Source organism: Corvus hawaiiensis, chromosome 16 (genome assembly GCF_020740725.1).
Source record: "Corvus hawaiiensis isolate bCorHaw1 chromosome 16, bCorHaw1.pri.cur, whole genome shotgun sequence".
Taxonomy (NCBI): domain Eukaryota; kingdom Metazoa; phylum Chordata; class Aves; order Passeriformes; family Corvidae; genus Corvus; species Corvus hawaiiensis.
Window position 1 is genome coordinate 8,171,575 of NC_063228.1, and position 20,568 is coordinate 8,192,142.

Below are 20,568 nucleotides of genomic sequence, written 5' to 3' on the forward strand. Positions count from 1 at the left end.
GAGTGGGTCCTGCTCTGTGGGGCTGCTCCCAAGACCCCTTTAATTTGGGGAGACACATCCAGGAGGCTCCCAGCAGGGCTGGGGCTCAGTGAGTGGCTCTGTGGCTCAGGCCAAACTTCCTTCAACCCATTCATGAGCTGTTCTTATAAATGTGCATGAATTAACGGGAGAAGTGCTCAACAATGCCGAAAATAACTTTGTTCCCAAGCAAGCGTTAATGCCTGGCAGATGTGTTTTTCCCTCCTGAATAATACACACATGAGGTCAGACAGCTGGGTGTGCTGGGGGAGAGCAGCGGGAGCAGAGCAGCTCTGGGAGGGCTGATTCTCCAGGGATCAGCCCCACAGCCCAGTGCAGAGATGGAAATCCTCTCCTGAGGACCTGGCTGCTCCAGCTGGAGTTCTTGGCTGAGGTTGGGCTTCCCAAGTGCGCAACAAAAAAATCGAGGTGGCTGTGTGTGGGTTTTAGTTCAGTTTTGTTTGTAAAAGGGTTGGCAATGTCTTGGAACAGCTTCCTGGGAGCATGGTCTGCACTGCTGCCCAGACCTCCAGCGCCCACAGTGAAGGACTTAGGGTGTTTTGCATCCCTGGGGTGATTTCCCAGCACAGTCCAGGCTGCAGGTCTGCTCCAGAGCCCCACACGGGGAGAGCAAATGGTGGAGTTGGATTGGCCAGACTGGTTTGACTGACTGGGGTGGTTTTGGTGAGGAAGCGCCGGCGATGTGCTCAGTGTACTGCAATTCCTCAGCACCTCTGCATCTCCTGGGGCTTTTCAATGGTGCCCAAACCTGGGGAAGAGCCTGCTCTAGCAGAGCGGAAAATGGGAGAGCTGGGACTGCTGCCAGGGAGAAGGAAAAGCTTTTTTGCAAAGATCAAAGCTTTGACTGCACGGTGCCTGCGCTGGCGGAGCCCTGTGCCGGGAGCGCCGGGATCGCTCCTGTGCTGTGGCTTCTGCCTTGTGCCACCTGTGGGTGGGTCCGAGCGGCCACCCCGGCACTGGCAGAGGAGTGATGGGGGCAAAGGCTCTGCCCACTCAGCCCCTGTGTCCCCGGCTCTGTCCGAGGGGGATTTCAGGATTGTTCTTGCATAAGGGGCAGGTGGCCAGGCAGGACCATGGTGGCATCGCCACCTGTGGCAAAGTGAAAACACCGTGGTTAGTGGGGAGAAAGTGAAACCTCAGAAAGCTCCCCTGGACTTTGGGGAGCAGCCACAGGGCTGAGGAGGGTCCTGCCCTGCAGAGAGGGGCCTGGGACTTGCTGCGTTTCAGCCCTGGCTGTCCCTGTTGCCACTGCACCATTCAGAGATGGGCTGTGGTACCAGGGAGCACTGGGACCTGATGGGTGCCAGTCCTGGAGGCTGACTGGACTTGTTCAGCCGTCAGAAAATCTCATTAGAGTTCTTCATTCACTCTCTTCTCCTTGAAGCCTTCCAAGGATCTGGGCTCAGGTTTGCTGCACAGCAAGGATGCAGTTTTTGGGAGCTTTCTGCCTTGGCTGTTGGTGAAGGATGGGAATGTTTGGGATAAAAAGCTACAGATTCCTTTGTCAGGTCTTTGGGGATTTCATTTTCTTTAGGGATGAGAAGTGCTCTTTAATAATGCTGTTTGCAGTGCTGTCTGTGGATGCTGCTGTGTTACTGCTGGGTGCTGACAGAGTGTTTGCTGCTGGATGTTCAGGCCTGATTTTTTTAAATTGGATTGTAAAGTCTTCTCAGAAACTTCAGGCAAGTTTTCAGCCCAGGACTGAGGCAAATCCTAGAATCGTTTAGGTTGGAAAAGACCTTTAAGGTCAGAGAAGTGCTGCAAGGCTTTATTTCTCCCCAAATAAATGATTCCCCATCCAACAGGACCTGATGAGCCATTTTTCATCTCTGTGGCACTGACGGGGCTGTGTTTGCTGCAGATGAGAAATGATAGAGCAATAAATGCTCTGTGGAGATCCCTGTTCAGCTGTGCAGCGTGGCATGTCCTTGATGAGGAAAATGAAGATAAATATACTGAGTGCCATGTTACTTATTCCCAGTATTGGCACGGATCTGCATGAGCCATCTCTGCCCCCTTTGTTTCCAAGGCTTCCTGGTTTAGAAGCAAGCAGAGATATTTTTAAAGATATCCCTTCTTTTATAAAGTAGGGGGGAAAGAGATGGAAGGGGTGAGTAATGCAGCCCGGGGTGGTGGGGGAGCTGTGCAGACTATCCCCGGATGAGGAGGATCCCATCCCATCCCATCCCAGGAGCCAGCTGTGTGTTGGAGCTGCAGGGATGGGTGCAGCCTTCCTGCTGGCTGTCGCCTTTTGGTGGCTCTGGTCTCCAGGTCAGCTGTAGCAGATCCTACCCTGAGAAATTTTGATGGTGGATTTCTCTGGCTGCCCATGGGATTGGGGCACAGGCTCACTCCCACGGGGACATCTCAAAGCCTTGTACGGCCCCGTCTCCCCCCTGCCGGGATGAGCCTGAGCAGCCTCGTTGGGCTTGAGAGCATCAAGTCTCATCTGCCTGTGCCTTCCTCAAGAACCATCCCATGGATCATCCCAGGACCTTGCTGGTTTCATGGAGCAGCCGGACTGGGAGGGAATGTGCCCCTCACCCAGGACTGTGGCTGACATGGGCGATGCCGAGAAGCAGAACAGGGCTGAATTTAAAATGTATGATCATAAGCAGATCCTCTTACCTCTAATCTGTCCCTAAGACAGGATTCTCTTCTTGCCAGAAGACCCTTTTATTTGCAGACTGATGTGACTAGAAGATGATAAGTCACTAATTCTTCAGTGTGTCTGCTCGAACAAGAGCCAGGACTCTTATCTCTGCAGGGCTGGCAGCCAGGGAGACGTTAACTGGGATTTAATGTAGTGAACACGGCTCTGGACAAAGGCTGGTGCTGCTGACATCCCTGGGGCACTTGTTGGGTGCTGCAGGGAAGGGGCTGTGCCCACCTGGAGACCAGGAAGGGGGCATTTATGTAGGGCCAGGCTTGTGGCTTCTCCAGGCCAGACGTGGCAGAGGGACACGGTGGGGTGACCCCTCCTAGCAGCTGTGGAGGGGCTGTGGGGTGGCTGTGGCAGCAGAGCAGGTTGGAAGTGCTGTGTGCTGTGAGGGGCTGTGGTGTTAATCTGCATTTCCTGGGATCTGCTGAGGAACTGAGCAGGAGCTGAGCAGCCAGCACCGGCATGTTGTGGGTTCTGAAAGGATCTTGGCAGCGGTGCTGGCGCTGGAGTGGCTGCAGGCAGGAGTGTGCAAGGCCTGGGGAGGAAAACATCCCAAGGCAGAAGTTTCTATTTTTAGCTACAGAGTGCAAATGCGCAGAGCTGCTGAAGAATTAATCACCTGCCCTGGGAGATGAATGGTTGCGATTTTTCTCTGAAGGGAAGATTTATGGGATGAGGCAGAGGGAACCGTGCTGGGGTGTTTTGGCCACCCAGGTCTCCCTGGGATGCTGGGGCTGCACGGGAATGTCTGGTGGTGGCACAGCTGAGGAGGAGAAAGAGGATCATTTAATATGATTCCCAGTGCCTGGGACATCCTCCAGCCCCACACAGCCACACCATGGTACAGCCCTGCCTCCAGCCCCCATCTCTGCCCCAGTCTCCCCATTCCCAGAGGCTTTCCGTAGGTTCCAGCACAGCATCAGGCTGTTCCCTGCCCTCTCCTGCAGGGAATGTGCTCCTGGAAGAGTTTTCCGCAGGCTGGAGTGGTAGGCTGGCTGTGTTCTCCGCGGAGGTGCCGTGTGGCTGGGCTGTGCTGGATCGGGCACTGCTTGGATTTAGAGGGAGCAGGTTTTTGCAGCACCAAGGGGGCAAAGTGGGGCTGGTCCTGGATCCCTGGCTGTGGCAATGGGCTGGGATGTCCCTGAGCCAGGTGCTGTGCCTGGAGAGATGCTGGGCCACCAGGAGCGGCTCCCTGGCTGCACATGTGTGGGAGAACCTCAGGGTTTTAACAAGCAAATATAATGCAGTGTCCTGCTGTTTTGGGCGGATTTCCATATCGATCCTTGATCTATTTTTGCAGCCGCTGTTGGAGGTGGTGGTTATTTGTGTGTCTGCTGTATCACAACTCATCCAATTTCCTCCTGGCACAGGAGTGTTTGTGCTTGCAGGGGCTCCCTGGGCTTTGCCAGGTGGGAATTTGGCTCCTGGTCTGGCCTTGGCACAGGGCTGGAGTGCTCCAGCATCCCTTCAGCCGGTCCTCCACTGCTGGGTTTCTCCTGACTTCCTGAAATAAAGGATAACCCAATCTATCCCCCGCTCCCGGGTGACCTGGCCTGGTAACACCACAACCTAATGACATTTCTGGGTGGCTGTGCTATCAGTCCCACAGCTCATTACTGGCACTAATTAACTCTGTGCTGCCCCAGCGCCTGCGCCCAGTTTGCTCTATAGCCACTAATGCCATTTATCCCCACTTTGACAGGAATTTGCCCCTGCTCAGCTTCAGGAGATGCCTCCAAGGCCCAATAATGACATTTGAGGGACTTCTTTTCCATGGTTAAAGTGGAGCCCCCCCTGTGCAGGGGTGCTTGGGTGGGTGCTCCTGGGCAGCACCACTGGAGCCATCGCCCATCACAGACTCAGGGGAGATGGGGTGGGGATCCCCTGGTTGGAGCCTGAATGTGTCAGTGAGCAGCTTCCCATTTGTCCAGTTAATTGCGAAGCAAATTGATCCATGTATCCAATTTAACTTTAAAGGCTTCAATTAATGAGTTCATGCGTGTAAGAGCTGGGAGAGGCCGGGTTGTTGATGCTGATCCTGGGTTGTGCTGCAGCTTCAGTGGTGTGGACTCAGGCACCTGGGGCTGTGCCAGTTGCTCCTGGTGGGATTCATTGGCACTGTGGGGACCTTGTGATCTGAGGGGATGGCATTTGCCCATCCTGCAGCTGCTGTGGGAGCAGAGCAGGGCGGCAGCGCTGGGTTTGTGTGGGAGCATCATCTGTGCACGTTTCAGGAACGGCTCGGTTTCGCTCCAGCACCTTCCCCTCCCTCCCTTCTGCTTCCAAACAGCTGCTCCTGGGCAGTCGTGGTGGTGGGATCGTGCCAGGGCTGCAGCCAGCAGGGCCTTGGTGTGTGATAATGCTGCTCTTAATTGAGGACCATCTGCACTTGGTAATTTAATTTTTCCTGCATCTGCAAGGTTCCAACTTTGTTTATCTGATGTCCTGAAGATTATTTAACTTCGGAGCATCGTGTTTGTCCACCCCAGGCGCTGCAGGCATTCCACTGCAGCCCCTGCTAGATGAGATTTTAATAACGTTTGCACCACCCCAGGAAAAAGGACACAAAAACTGAAATTGGGAAGGGCGACAGCAGAGCTGAGGTGCAGGGATGGTTTTCCTGCCCGAATTGTGGCAGGAGGCTGCTGGGAGCATTACCTCTGTTCTAACGAACGGGGTGAGATGAGGAAGGAGCCCTGAGCAACACAGCCCCTCCCCTCGCTGGCAGGGCTGGTAACACATTTCACATCTCAGTGCATTGACACACGGCGTCTTTTGTCTTTGGATGCTTATTAGGAGCTCAGCCCCCAGCTGTGCCTTAGAAGGGCTGACAGGAGGGAATTGAGGCAGCTCCTTAAAAAAAACAAATTGGAAGCTGAAAAGTCACTTAGCCATGGTATGGGGGGAGACCTGGGCATCTGGTTCATCTGAACCACGCTGGTGTGTGCTGCTGGCAGCAGCCCCTGCCCTTTCCCAGCCCAGCTCCTGCCTTTTCCCACCCTGCTCCTCCCATCTTCTTGGCTTCACCCATGTTCTGCAGCTACCCTGTGCTTGGGGGCAGGCAGGGATCACAGAATCCTGGAATGGTTTGGGTTGGAAGGGACCTCAATCCACCCCCTGCCCTGGGCAGGGACACTTCTCACTAAACCATGTTACTCCAAGGCCCCTCCAACCTGGCCTTGGAGACTTCCAGGGATGGGGCAGCCACAGCCAGGGCTAACTTCTTTTGATGCAGACAGGGATGCAGGCAGGAGTGATGCTCTGGATGGCTCTCGGTGTGTCTCCTGCCTTGCAGGAGCACTTCTACAGCTTTTCACCCTGGAATCCTGCTCTGTTCCACACCCAATCCTCAGAAAATCAATTTTTTCCCCAGGTTGGTCCAGCAGCACCTGGATCCATGTGCAGACTTCAATTTGGTCTAAGCACTTACCTCCCTGAAATATAGGTCAGTGTAATTAGTGTGACTCCTGTTGCTGCCGGCTTGGTGTTAATTACCTCCTGAAGTGGAGGTCAGTGCATGTGGGGCACCTTTGGAGCTTCAGCTTTTTTGGCTGCTCACCAGATGCTTCAAGGTGGCTTTGGCCTAGATGATCCATGCTCAGGGCTGGGGCCATGTTCTCCCTCCCTCCCACCCATGGTGGTCTATCAGCCTTGGAGCATGGCCACACTGGGGATATGGCCATGTCCCCTGGCACAGCCACACACTCTGCTCTGAGCTGGAGTGGGCATGGGGAAGGGTGTTGGTTTTAATGTGTTCGGTGCTGGTTTTAATGTGACTCTCATTGTGTCCTTGTCCCTTGTCACCATCCATCACACCAAGTGTCCTCATCCCCTTGTGCCAAGATCTGGGGCCGATGGTGAAACACAGAGGCTTTTCCTTCCTCTGCAGTCCCTGGCATGGTTCCTGGCAGGTGGTATTGGCAGCTGGCTGCCAGCACATGGGAACTGTGGTTGGAATGGCATTGTGCCAGTCCAGAGCCTGCGGGATGTGCCTGCACCTCCACTGTGGCTCCGGCACCTGCATGTAGGAGCCGGGGTTTTGGAGGGCAAGGTGAGCTCGGAGAGTGCATCTCCTGCAGAGCATAAACGTGCTCTGTCTCACCTGTGGCGCAGGTTAGGGCAGGGCTGTTCCCCATCCTCTGGGATGAGGTGAAGGTGCAGCTCAGCGCCATTTGCCATGGCTGTGGTTCTGCCCTGGGGATTGCTCTGTCCCTGCTCACCTGGGAGCCCTGGGCAGTGGCACCAAGGTCCAAGGAGCACTTTGTGGCGGGCACCCTGGGTTTTAGGCACTTCAGCCTTCAGCAGCCCTGGTGTCACATCCTGGGAAAAGCTCAGCTCCACATGCAGGGAGCCCTAAACGCCCGGCCGGCTCCCCGAGCCCTGGCTTTTCCCTGAGTACTTCCCAGCTCCCCACTCCCTGGCTGCCTATTTTTACAGCTCCCAGGCTGTGAATCACTTCTCTCCCCCGTCTCAGTCGCTGCCTTTGAAGGTATTTATAAACCTCGGCCGTCTCCCTGCGCTTGCTTGAGCAGACGGAGGATGCAGCACTCCGGCTCTCTCCTGCCCTCTCCTCCTCGCCGGATCCTTGTGTAGATGTGCAGGGGATGAGATGCTCCCTCTGCCCTCGTTAAAACCATCAGTGAAGAGCCCTGCCAGCACCTGAAGGGGTGATGGTGCTGAGCGGTGTGGGATGTGCAGGAATGGATCTTGGCGTGGGTCCCTGGGGGGGGGTTGGTTGCACTGGGGCTGGTGGCGTGTCCAGTGCTGGGGGTGGATGAGCCAGGCCTGAGCCCGTGGAGCCCAGCTGGGGTCATGGCAGCCTTGGCCATCCCATGGCCATATGATGAGGGAGACAGGAGCTTCCCAAACCAGCTCTGGAGCAAATGGAGGAAATGGGATTAAAATTATCACCAGAGCAGCCACCAGCTGCCTCATCCCACTGGTGCGCTGTTCCCTGGCCATGTTTCCAGCACGTCCCACTGATTACTGTGCTAATTCCTTTGGATCTGGCGAGCAAATTAATCTCTTCTCTGCTCCTTCTCTTGGGACCGCTGGTCTGTAGGCTTGCATTCCTTTAATGTTTGGAGAGGCTGGTGTGGATTGCTGGGATGGTGGTTGCTCTGGGACACAGTCAGGATCCATCTCCTGCCCTCCCTGTCTGACACAGCCACACCGAGGGGCTCCCACCTTTCCTAAAACCAAGCAAAACAGGGGGAGGAAAAATCCTGAGAGAGAAACCAGGAGAAAAACAGGTCCAAGAGACAGGGGCAGGAGTTATTTTTAATTTGCTGGCTGGATGTGGAGTGGTTGACTCTGTCTTTTGAAGGCCATTAAGGTGGAATGCTGGTGCTCATTAATTTATGGCCAGAGGTCTCCAGCCTGAGCTGGGTGTGGCATTGCCAGGGTTTAGGTATCCAAATAGATGCAACTCGTGCTGATGCAGGGAGAGATCTTCTGACTGGGCCATGGCTCTGCAGGTGCTGGGACCAACGGATGGGACTTTAAAAAGCAGGAGAGGGGATGACCTGAGGGCTTGGGGGAAACACTGACCAGGATGGGGGCTGGCTGTGTCTCCCTGGGCGTCCTGCAGCTGTGCGCACCCCTCACCACCCTTTCCATTCTCTTTCAGAACAAGGTGCTGACGGTGGATGGGGTGAAGGTGAAGCTGCAGGTATGTCCCCATGGCCCTGGAAGCATCTCTCTTTCTGCCCTGGGTGTTCAGAGGTGGACAAAGCCCCTCAGAGGACAAAGCAGAGGAGCACCCCCAAAATGGGGCCCGATCTCTATCCTTTGTGGTCGTGTTTCCTGCCCTGGGACAGCCTTATGGACCCTTTTGGCTGCTCTGTCCCCTTGGCAGGAGCTTGCTCAGGGCTGGGGGCTGTTCTGGCCACAGTGATCCTCGTCCCAGCCCTGCTGCCTCCCTGCTGCTCTGTGACCGTAGCTGGACCTGGTGAAACCGGAGCAGCACCTGTGGGGTTTGCCCGGTGTTTCCAGGCCGCTCCTGCTTTGGGAGAGCCAAAGGATGCTGAGAGGGATTGAGATCCTGGAAGGGATCCACATTCCCTGGCTCAGCCTGCCTCCAGCCCATGGGACATGAAGATTCCATGTGCCCCTGCAGCCAGAGCTGCTCCAGCCCCCTGAGGCCTGACGGTTTCTCTGAGCCCTTTGCCCTGAGCTTGGTAACACAGATGCTCCAGGCAGCAGCATGCACTCTTCAAGCCTCCTGCTGAATTAAGGGCTGATAAATCACATTAGCGGGTCCCCATGCCTCCATCTGCTCCATGGATTTTCCAGTTAAGGGCCACATCGTGTCCCCATGCTGAGGAGTGGGAAGATGCTGCTTCCATATTCATTGCTCTGGTCATTTTTCCTGTTGATGTCCCTGGGAGCAAAAGCTGGAGAAACTTCCTGGGGTTGCACCCTGCTATTTGGGCTGGTTTTGGTGGGTTCTGGTCAGGTCTGATCCCTCTGCTCCCATCTGCCTTCCAGATCTGGGACACGGCCGGGCAGGAGCGCTTCCGCAGCGTCACCCACGCCTACTACCGGGATGCCCACGGTAAGCACGGCCACCTCTGCTCTTGGGGAGCCCCTCCCTCCAGTTCTCCGGGGCCCTGAGCTGCCACTCCAGGCCAGGTAAGTCAGGAATCACTGGAGTGGTTTTCCACGGGAAGCAGCTGCCGTGGATGGAGGAGGCTCTGCAAACACCAGCAGTGTGAGGTGTTGCTGCGCTGGATTTTAGTGTGTTCTGTATCTCACAGCAGGCACCTCATGTCCCCAGCTGTGGCCTGCCACAGGGACTGTGCAATGTGTTCTGAGCCATGGGCTCGGCTTGGCACTGGCACTAACGCTCTGTCCCTCTCTCCACAGCCCTGCTCCTGCTCTACGATGTCACCAACAAAGCATCCTTCGACAACATCCAGGTACAGCAGCACCCCCAGCCCCTCCTGCTGTCCCTCATGTGTGACCAGCTGGGTTGTGGTTGTGGGTTTGTTCAGGAGCTGTGTGCTGGAGGTGGGAGCTGTGGTCACTTGCAGAAGGACTATGGTTACCACTGAGTACCTGCAAGGACAGGCAGGGGACAGGCAGAGGAGGTTTTCCCTTTCACAGCAAATAAAAGGGTGATGAATTCACTGCTCCGGCCAATTAATGCTGTGTAATTACAGCACTGGCAGAGAACTTGCTCCGGTAGCTGAGCACAGGAGCTTTCCCCAGCGAGCTGCTCCCTCATCTCCCTCTGCTCCTTCAGGTCACAGTGGGTCAGGGTTGGGCACCTCACTGCCTGCCTCCAGCTTAGTCCAAACCTGGCAGGGAGAGGGTCACTTCCTGCGGCACCTCCCCAGCCCACCTGCCCTTCCTCCCAGCTTTGGGGGGTCCCTGGTGCTGCCTGAGGTTGCCCCCTCCCCGCAGCAGGTCCTTCAGGGGTGTTGGGGAGTGGTGCTGGGGCAGAAGCCTCTCAAACCGGGCAGAGGGGGAGAGCAGATGCTGCCCACATTGCAGTGGGGGCAACAGGGACACCTGGGCACTCAGTGTCCCCTCCCTTTGCCCCACTGGCCCCATGTGGCTGCTGGGGGCCACCTGTGCCAGCACTGCCAGAGCATGTCCCGAGCCGGGGAGCAATTATCCCTGACTGAACTGGATGTAATTGCTTGTGTCCTGGGCATGAGAACGCCGTGTGCATCCACAGGGAGCAGCTGTGCCTGCACAGACACCCTGTGCCATGGTGGCATCAACACCCTGGGGCTGTGATGTGTCTCACTGGCTCCTGGGGTCCCACAGCCCCTGATCCCCTGGGGGCCTGGAGCTCTCCCTGCTCCAGAGCATCCTTCCCTTGGCAGCTCCACACCTGCCACCCCTCTGTGCCTGCAGTCCCACGGCAGGGACAGGGCAGGTCCTGCCACCCCGCTCCTGTGTCACCGGCACTGAGAACGCTTCCCACCAGCTGGGACTGGCCAGCGGTGGCATTTTCTATCCTGAGGAGCTGGATGGCTCAAGGAGGGTGAGTGCTGGGTGTTACCCAGGCTCTGGGTCTGCTCAGGGCTGGTGACCCTGTGATGACACAGAAGATCCCTTAGAGGTTTCACACTGCTGGATAACACGGCCCTGTCTGCAGCATCAGTGATCCTGGGGACATGGGAGAGATGTCCCTGAGGGACACACAGCCCCAGTGGGAAGGAACGAGCACCCAGGGTGATTGCCAGGCACTGGGAGAAGGGATGGAGCCAGAGGGCAAACAAAGGGAGTCAGGAGTGACTCCAACCCATCCGTGGTGCCGAGTGCCCTGAGCCCAGCCAGGGTGCAGTGGGGTCCTGGGGCTGCATCCACATGTCTTGGGCTCTTGCTGGGTTTGGAGCACGGGTCACCAGGGACCACTGGTGATCACCAGGAATCCCTGTGAGTGCAGTGACAGCACTGGAGACAGCAGGCAGCTGCTTACACCACGGGGTCAGGGATTACAGGGAATTAGGGCAGGTTTGATTAGATTAGGCTGGATTAGAGGGCAGGGAAGCCACCCCACGGCTCGGGGAAGCAGGTTCAGGTGCCTGCCAGGATCAGTGTGCTCAGCACAGGGGCAGCACGTGCAGGACATGGGCACAGGGCACATCCCAGAGCCAACCTTCAGCCTTGTCCTCTGAAATGAGGTTCAGTCCAAGCCGAGGGGAATTGGGGTCAAAACCCTACAAGCACTCGTGGGCAGATGGAGTGGGCAGGGGTATCAGAAGGCTGCTGTAACCCTGGGAAATGGGGATCTGGTAGCAGTCGAAGTGGGGTGCTGGGCTTGCTTGGCAAAGTGGGTCCCCCAGGGCTCAGGGGCACCCCGGGGTATCCCCTTGTTGACAGGGATCATCCGTGGAACATCACATCCCGGGCACTGCTTGGGATGGCAGCACTGCCCACCGAGGGTGTCCATGCCCAGGATTGGGGCAGCTCCCCATCATTCCCGTTCTCCTCCTCCTCCTGGAGCCATTGCCAACCCCTTTCTTTGGCTGTGTCCCTCCAGGCTTGGCTGACAGAGATCCATGAATACGCACAGCAGGATGTGGTCCTCATGTTACTGGGAAACAAGGTGAGCCTGCCCCCAGGGCTTTGCCAGAGCCTCCTCTTCCTCCCACGCTGGCGCCACGGGCAGGAGAGCCTGGCAGGGCATAAGGGGACAGGAGATACCTGCTGGTGACCTTCCAAATCACCACAAACGGCTCTCTGCCATTCCTGTTGCAGGTGGATTCAGCGCAGGACAGAGTGGTGAAAAGGGAAGATGGAGAGAAACTTGCCAAGGTAGGTGAGGTATCTGAGGATGTGCACAGGAAATGGCCACCTGGAGACTGTCTGACCCAAAATACACCTGGGAGCACTTGGGTTTTTTTCCCTTGTCGTGCTCTCACCTTTCTCCTCATCTGTTCTTCTTCCTCTGAGTTTCTACGAACAATTCTCATTTCTTTGTCCTCAAAAATTACTCCCTGGGAGCCCCCGGGAACATCCTTGGTGCCATTGCTGACACCGCTATGTCTCGTCCCACAGGAGTACGGAGTGCCCTTCATGGAGACCAGTGCCAAAAGCGGCCTCAATGTGGAATTAGCATTCACAGCCATTGCAAAGTAAGTGACCAGAGCAGTGGCCTTGCCATCAGGGAGAGCTTTAGCAGTGCCCAGGCCATGCTGCGTTCAATCGAGCTGGGCAAGGCAGCTTGGAATCATAGAATCCTGCGATGGTGTGGGTTGGAAGGGATGTTAAAGCCCATCCAGTTCCACCTCCTGCCATGGGCAGGGACACCTTCCACTATCCCAAGCTGCTCCAAGACCCATCCATCCAGTCTGGCCTTGGACACTGCCAGGGATCCAGGGGCAGCCACGGCTTCTCTGGGCACCCTGTGCCAGGGCCTCACTATCCTCACAGGGAGGAATTCCTTCCCAATATCCCATCTAACCCAGCCCTCTGACAGTGGGAAGCCATTCCCCTTGTCCTGTCACTCCATGCCCTTGTCCAAACTCCCCCTCTGGCTTCTTCCAGACAAAATCCTCTCCCTGCCAGAAGCAGCAGCCTAAGAGTAACATCTTTCCCCTTTCCCAGGGAGCTGAAGCACAGGTCCATGAAGCTGCCCAATGAGCCCAAATTCAAGCTCCACGACTATGTGAAGAAGGAAGTGCGAGGCTCGGGCTGCTGCAGGTCCTAACAGGTGTTTGTACAGAGACTCAGGCCTGTGGGCAGTGTGTGCATGTCTGTCTGTCGTGTCTGTGTCTGCCCCCAAGGCCAGCTGAGACCAGGGCAAAGGAGCAGCAGGAAAAGCTCTGGGATTCTGCAGCCCTGTCGCATCCATCAGCTCCGGCTCCCCTCACCGGCATTCCCACCTGGCTCACAGGTGGGAGGTGGGTGTTTGGGAAGGGGCTGGGGGCTCCTTCTGTGCCTGCTCTGTGAGGCTGCTGTAACCTTTGTGAGAGCCAGGGTGTGGCGCAGGGGAACCAACACCTTCTCCCCACTCAGGAGGAAAAGTCCTGATTTTTTTCTGGATAGGAAAAGTCCTGAATTCCCTTTTCTTTCCCTGCATACCTGGACTTCAGCTGAGAGCCCTGGCCTGAGGCATGCAGGAAGGGTGTTTTAAGGCAGCCACTTTTGTAGCTGCTTTCTCCTGTCCATCCCTGTGAGGTGGGACACACTTCCACCATGAGGGATTCTCCTGTTCCCTGCAAAGACAGAGCTTGGCTGTCTGTCCGAGTGAGCTCCTGCACACCTGGCTGTGTAGAGATTTCTGGATGTTCATCCCTTCGGGAGAGGCTCTGGTTTTCCTCCTTCCGCCATTTCTAGTACTTTGAGAAGAAACCTAATGTATTGCAGCTTATTCTAAATACCTTCCTGTAAGTGTGATGGTGTTTTCAGACTGCAACAACGCTTTGATATCTTCAAAGTTTTCTTGGGCAGCTCTTTCTTTTCACCGCAGAGAGCTGGGGGGAAGCTGCAGGCAGTGATTTTACAGGCTGCAGACTCCTGCCAGCTCTCTTCAAGGGCCTCCTCACCCCTTTGGTCTGTGTCAGGCTTTTGGCTGGTTTTTTGTCAAGCTGCACTTCTAAGTACAAATTTAAATCTGGATGAAGTGTTTGGCCTTTGGCAATTTTTCCCTTTGAAAACTCCACGCACACATCAGCAGGTGCCCGCTGCACCGAGCCTTGGTGGCCTCTTCAAATGGAATAGAATAACCCATCCTTGGCCCTCCAGCCAGCACCCCCAGCTGCTGACTCAGATGCCCCTGCCCCTCATTTTGCCTGGGATTTTGGCTCCAGCACTGCCTTCCTGACAGGCACAAGGAGCCTTCTGCATCTCCCGTGTGCTCAGAGCTTCACTCCTCAGGGAGCTACAGCAACACAGCTTCACAGGGTGAAAAAGGCTCTTAAAATGAACCTGTTTTTTCCCTAAATAGTATTTTAGGGAGAGGCGAGTCTTAAAATTGTCTGATCTAAATTTTAAATTCACTTGTGGAAAGCCCATTCCTGCAGGAATGTTTACATTCATGGCAAACCCGCAGGAGCAGCCAGGTGAGCTGTGATGGGGGCCTGTCAAGGCCCCCTCATCCCAGTAATTTGATTTTGTGTGGGGCAGGACCAGCTGGGCAGCTCCACGACACCCCTTCCTCATCCTGGCCTTGGAGCAGCAGCAGCCCCATCCCAAGATGTCAAGAAATCTCCCTAAAGGCAAAATTTAGGATTCCTACTGGGTTAGGATTCCTGATGTCAGGTTACTGCCTTCCCTCTCCCTCAGACTGGCATTTTGCCTGTGTTACAAAGCTGACAACTGGTCACTTCTTGCTCAGTGTGGGTCCAAACCCAATAAAAACTCCTCTAAATGAGGAAGATAGAAATGTTTCCCTTTGGAGTACTTCCAACCTGTCTGTGGGGAACAGACTCTGCTACAGCAGACACCTCACAGCCATGTTTGTGGTTTAGACCTGAACTTTGAGCAGGCTCAGCCCCTCTCTCCCAGTCAGCAGTTCCCAGTGTGGGACTGGTTTCCCAGTGCCTGCACACTGGCCCAGCCCCAAAGCTCCTCCTCACGGCCATTTGGGATTTTTCCATGGGCCTTTGCTGCCACCATGCGGAATTGCTCAGTGCAGCGTTAATTATTCGAGTTAATTGGTCAGTGCACCCAGCCATGCGCGAGGACTCGGCCTCACCTGCAACATCCCATTTCTGCTGGCTCTTGTTTACAGCTTTTGGTTCATTCCTGTTAATAAAATTTTTTAATAATCTCCATGGCTACAGTGGTGTTTCGACTGTCTAAACACACAGCACTGTCAAATAGTTCAGTTAAGCCTTGAACCCATCTGGATCCACATGGCAGAACCAGGGTATGACCCAGTTAAAAGGGGATATTAGGAGAATTTCTCCCCAAAAAGGGTTGTCCAGCCCTGGCACAGCTGCCCAGGGCAGTGCTGGAGTCCTCATCTCCGAAGAGATGGAACAGCCATGTGGATGTGACACAACTGCTGGACTTGGGTCTTAAAGGCCTTTTCCAACCTAATTGAGTCCCAGATTCCAGTGAAGGGAGCGGGGCTGAGCAAAGCGCAGCACCTTTCGATGCACTCCAGTTTCACTGGGTACCCATACAAAATTTCCAGTCAGTCTGTGGTGTTACATGTCACCCATGGAAACTGAAAAATAGAAGCAAAACCCAGACTTTATAAAACTTTATTCACCTGTGAACTAAAACATTGGCCTTATATAAAAGCCAAAGCAGAAACACAGCAGTAAAGCATTTAAGAATAAATCTGTACTTGAGACTGGGAAAACATTATAGGAGTTACTTGTTATCTTCCACGGAGCTAAACAGAAAAAAAGTTTAAATTCTCCATCTACACGCTGCAGCACTAAAGAGTGTAAATCCCTTCACTTACACTACTGCACCCACCCACCTTGCCAGGATATTCACCTTGAACTAACCCATGAGGGTGAGTAAAAGTCGGTGAATTCTTTCCTCCAGCCCATTCTGCAGCTGCTTCTTTGTGCTTTAAGAGCCGCCTCGTAGAGCAGCAACGTTTCCCCGCGGGTCTCAGCCTCACTTACCACAAACACCAGAACAGCCGACACCGCGCTTTACCGGCCCAGCACGCCGGGGAGTGCCTCGAAACGGGCACGGAGGCTCCGGGACGCCACCACCGCCGGGTCCCACGTCGCGGCCGATTCCCGCCGAGCCCTGAGGGGAGAAGGCAGCGCGTGAGGGGGAGGAGTCCGACCGCCGGCCCAGCAGGGCCACGGGTACAGCGGACCTCAGCCGTGGCTGCTCAGCAGGGGCTGCGGCCGCCCGCCGCCCTCAGACGAGGTGTCAGAAAGGTAAATGTGGATCATCACCGGCCCGCCCTCGGTAATACCCCCGTTACCGGCACCCCCCCCTACTCGCCCTGTCCCGTCCCGCACCTCTGGCCGGAAAGACCGCGTGCGACCCACGTTACCATTTTTATGGCCTCTGCGACGCTGCTATTGGTCGGGCTGCTGAGGACACAGCCAATCGCCAGCGGTTGGCGTGACCACCGCCCCGCCCTCCCCCAGCGCTGATTGGCCGCCACTCTCCTCCGTGCCAATGGCGACGCGCAGCGCAGCGTGGCCCGAGGCGGCGGCTGCCGCCGTCTGATTGGTCACTGCAGGAGGCCGGGCCGAACCAGTAGCAACAGTGGTTGTAGCATGGAGTGCCTGTCTCTGGGGCGTGTCGGGAGTTGTAGTCCAAGCGGGCCGGCGGCACGGGGGGGAAGCGGCGCACGGGACTACAAGTCCCGAGGAGCGCCGGGCGCGGCTCTTCCGGGCCGGGCGGCAGCGGGGAGCAGGCCCGGGCGCGATGTGCCGGGACCGGGCACCGGCGCTGCGGCCGCCGCCGGCGCTGGGAGGTACGGGAGGGCCGGGGGGAGCCGGGCGGGCCGCGCCGGGCGGCTCCGTGAGGGGAGGGGCCGGGCCGGGCCGGGCCGGGGGCGCTGGGCCGCGGGCCGGGGAGGTGCCGGCGGAGGCTCCCGGGGCTGCCCCGTGCCCACCGCCCGCGGTGTCTGGGGTGCCAGCGGGTCTGTTGGGGCGCTCTGAGGAGCTCCAGCATCATCTGCGCTGTTCGTCCCCCGTGAATCCCGCCCGGGTCTCGCTCACCGCCCCCGCTGCCCTCCCGGCGTGTTCGCTGGGTCTCACCCCAGGTTCTGCTTAGCTCTGGGGTTTTTCTGCTTAGTTTTGTCGTTTTCTGCTCCACTCCTTGTCCGACCGCAGCACGTGTTGCTGCTCTTTCTCTCCTGCCCTCCCAGTACCCTCATTTCCCTGGACTTTGGTTTCACAATATACAAAATGTGGGGTATCTGGGGGTAGGTCTCCGTAGCTGTCCCAGAACATTTGCAGGTCTGGATCAGGCGGTGGATTGTGAATTGTGCCGTCCTCTACTCATTTCAAACGAGCTCTTGGGCTCTGTCCCCTCCCGCTGCAGCTGCTGTCCCGGTAACAGACGCTGTCAAATGCTTTGCTCCTGTCGGATCCCTGAGCTGGTGTGCTGGGAAGGGCAGCAGCGAGGATTTCCCTTGGGTTCAGCTTCCTTTTGGGCTCTCTTGGGGTCCAAGGCAAAGACTCTGTGCTGTCGGGGGCTGGTGCGTGCTACAAGAGCTGAGTTTGGTGTGTCCATAACGCGCCAGGTCCAGGCTGTTGTCCCTGCCAGGGCGTAGCTGTGCTAGGAACTGTGACCTAGCAGTTGTTTTTTCCACTTTGGCAACGTTGCTTTGCCTTTGTTTCAATCCCAGCGCTCTTAATTTTGCCTCCCTGTGCATTTTTCCCCCAGCGATGTGTTTTCAGCCTGTAATGAGCAGTCAGGTTCCTCTTAAACAGCTGCTGCATTTTGGTCTCGAGTGTTTGTCTGTCAGTGGTTTCAGCTTCCAGCCACAATGAGGATTTTGGGACTTGCAGGAGAAGGTTTGGGGGTGAAGGATGGTTCCAGAAAGCCCTTGATGAGTGAAAGTAGTGTGAGATCACAGAATCCCAGAATTGTTTAGGTTGGAAAAGACCTCCAAGGCCACTGAGTTCACCCCATGCCCAATCCCAGCCCAGAGCACTGAGTGCCACGTCCAGGCATTCCTTGGACATCTCCAGGGACGAGGACTCCAAACCTCCCTGGGCAGCCCCTTCCAAGGCCTGACAACCTCTTCCATGAAGAAATTCCTCCTGATGTCCAACCCGCACCTCCCCTGGCAAGGGAAACTCCTTAAAATCATGCAGGAAGCTGCAGGAGCAGGTAGTGTCTGCAGTCTGCTGGATTCCTTCCAGGTCCTGGGGTCCCCTGTCTCGAGCAGGGAAGGGACAGGGTGAATCCACGCAGAAAGCTCCCATGCTGGGGTTTGGTTTGTGTGCAGGTGACACTGCCCTGAGGGAGGGAACGTTTTACCCAGTGGAAGTGGGAAACCTGAGCCAAAGTGGTGTTTCCAGTCAGGGGATGCTGGTGCCTTCACTGCTAACACTCAAACAGGGATTTTCATATTGATTGGACTCAAGGAAAAAAAAAAACAAAACCCAATCCATCGTTTTCAGGTGGTTTGGTTCCCTGATCCAGGGGATCCCTGAGTGGGCCCTCACCAGCCCGTTCCTGTGGCAGCGCAGCCTCTGATGGCCTAAAGCCACAGATGAGCATCATATGGAAGTTTGTGTCCCCTGGCTGAAGTCAGCCCTTCCCTTCCCAGCTTCCACAATCCCAAGGTGCTGCTGGAGGCACAGGGAGCCCTGCAGGTTCTGCGATGTTGCAGAGCACTGTGTGCTGGTGCCAGATCTGCCCTGCACCCTGGGGTGCTCCTGGGCAGTGCTGAGCACTTTGCAGCCTCAGTGGGGTTCAGCCATCGGTCACCTGGAGGGCTGAGCATTCACCTGTTCCCAGGGACCTTCCAAGCCCTGCTGGCCCTGAGTGTGGGATTTCCTGGAGCGTACCTTCCTCATGCGTAATCTCAGCCAAGCCCAGGTGTGCCAGGAGGAGGGCATTGGAGAGAAAATCCTTCCTGGATTCCAGTACTTGGACTACGTGGCCATGTTCAGTCTTGTGGACTTCTTCTCTCTGGGTTTTTATTCCCTTTGCTGTCCCTTCCCTGCCTGTGCTCCTTTGTCATGGGCATGGTGAGGCACACACCAGCATGTCCCTGTGCCCGTGGGTTGGATCAGGGGCTGTTGTGGCAGCTGGGACAAGGAAGGAGGCAGCTGCTTGCTCACAGGGGTACGTGTCACCCTTCTTTGAGCTCAGCAAGTCCCCCAGGAGCCTAAGGCAGCAGCACCCCAAATTACCCATTCAGGCTGCTCCTGCTCTGCCTTTAGCACAGCCTGAGCTTGGAGCTTCGGAGTCACCTTCTTGCTTTTAACGAGGTGTCCTGGGGGCTGGAGTGGGGCAGTGCCTGCTCCTGGGAGAACCTCAGCTGTGGGAGAGGGTGTCCTGGCAGTAGAAGTCCCCCACCATCAGTGTCTATATTTCAGGTGAGTCCTGCTCCCCAGCTCTGCTTTTTTGTGGCTATTAGTTAACTGGATTTCCCTGGATTGTCTCTCCAGGCAAAGACCGTGTCGCTGTTTGTTATTCAGAATTCTGAACAGTTTGGGAACTATAAAGAGGGTGAGAAACTCAAACTCCCCTTAAAGCAAGTGAAGGACTTTTCTGTCTCTGGAGCTTTCTCCAATCAGGGGAATAAATCCATGTGTGCTAAGAGAGGGTTGTTTTTCCTGCACTAAACTGAACCCAGAGCAGCCGGGGCAAAGCTGGGAGGCAGCGTGGAGATTGGCTGAGCTGTGGGATTTTCCAGCTGGATTTACATATCGCCCACTGCTCCGCATGCCTTTGTGTTTACATCACTGGGGAGCGATCCACACATGCACACACGTAGCGGAAGAGGCACTTTGGCCGAGGGAAAGCCTGTCCACAACTCAGGAATTGGGTATGGTGGTGGCATCTTGCCGGGCTCTGCCGCTCCAGGATGGCCAAGGGTGAGTTTCCTCCAAGGAAAAGTGTTTGCTCCGGGTGCCGGGTGTCAGGCTGTCGGCAGCATTCCCGGGGAAGCTGCTCCGCTTCAGCAGTGAGGGAGGAACTGTTTTCATCTCTCAGTGGAGAGCAGGAGGTACCTGGAATCCAGCACCGGTTTGGAAGTGGGTACCTGTGGCGTGTCCAACAGCTGGAGCTCTGTCACGCTGATTTTATGATCCTTCAGAGTGACCTTTCCAAGGACATGGAATGCTTGATCGCAGCAACCCAGCAAGTGTGTTCTGAGGTTGTTCCTGGTGTTTCAGAAGTGGGAAGTCCTCGATATTCCTTAGGCAGAGTTGTGAGCACAGAAGCCAAGATTGTGAGGAGAGGCAGTGTCCCGCTGCCTCCCCTGGAATTCTGAGTCACCCTGGGGGAGAGAGTTTAATCCGTGGTGTTTGAGGGTTGTGGGACACTGAGTGGTGCTTCTGTCTGAAAGCTGTCAGTAAATTTGCCATGGTGGAAGTGTCCACATCCACTGATTTCTTTTGGAATCAAGGATTTGGTGCCTGTTTCTCCCAGGATCAGTAGTTTGATCCATGAGTGTTGGTGCCTCCTGCTTCTTCTTCGTGGCAAAGTCCAAGGAAACTGTAGAAAAAAAAGAGCAGGTGACTGGAATTTGCTGGGGGTTTTTTTTGTTTTTTTCTCTGAAGGAGATGATGCATTTCAGCTGGATCTTTGAAGTGCTTGAGTTGCATCCAGAGGGCAGAGAAGAGTGTGTGTGATAAAGTGTCAAAGCTTTGGAGGATGTTGGGGGGAACAGGGGGTGGAAGTGACACTTTGTGCTTTTTGAGTCATGGTTATGGGCTCAGATTTCTTATGACTTTAATCTGGAAGAATCCCATAGTGTGATGAGGTGGTTACAGCTTTCCAAAAGATGCAGTGCA

General features: G+C 55.8%; 2 protein-coding genes and 1 long non-coding RNA gene across 4 annotated transcripts in view; 2 read left to right on the top strand and 1 right to left on the bottom strand.

Annotated features, from left to right (window-relative positions):
* The window catches only part of RAB26 (RAB26, member RAS oncogene family), a 27,402-nt gene extending 12,469 nt beyond the window's left edge, over positions 1 to 14,933 (top strand). Inside the window, exons 3-9 of the mRNA XM_048321324.1 lie at positions 8,331 to 8,372; positions 9,191 to 9,257; positions 9,569 to 9,621; positions 11,700 to 11,765; positions 11,918 to 11,974; positions 12,218 to 12,294; positions 12,767 to 14,933. Coding sequence (XP_048177281.1) covers positions 8,331 to 8,372; positions 9,191 to 9,257; positions 9,569 to 9,621; positions 11,700 to 11,765; positions 11,918 to 11,974; positions 12,218 to 12,294; positions 12,767 to 12,869 — 465 coding nt within the window. The 3' untranslated portion in view covers positions 12,870 to 14,933. The remainder of the gene's footprint in view (positions 1 to 8,330; positions 8,373 to 9,190; positions 9,258 to 9,568; positions 9,622 to 11,699; positions 11,766 to 11,917; positions 11,975 to 12,217; positions 12,295 to 12,766) is intronic.
* LOC125334480 lies at positions 14,498 to 16,079 on the bottom strand. Its single transcript, XR_007207147.1, has 2 exons — positions 15,748 to 16,079; positions 14,498 to 15,335 (listed from the first exon to the last, which is right to left on the bottom strand). It is a non-coding gene; the product is annotated as an uncharacterized LOC125334480 (long non-coding RNA).
* Positions 16,080 to 16,452: 373 nt separating this feature from the next.
* The window catches only part of TRAF7 (TNF receptor associated factor 7), a 29,447-nt gene continuing 25,331 nt past the window's right edge, over positions 16,453 to 20,568 (top strand). Inside the window, exon 1 of one of the 2 annotated variants that reach the window (XM_048321321.1) lies at positions 16,453 to 16,562. The gene's annotated coding sequence lies outside the window, so the exon portion shown is untranslated. Of the gene's footprint in view, positions 16,563 to 19,542; positions 19,648 to 20,568 lie in introns of those variants that run through there. The other variant, XM_048321322.1, reaches the window with a different exon arrangement.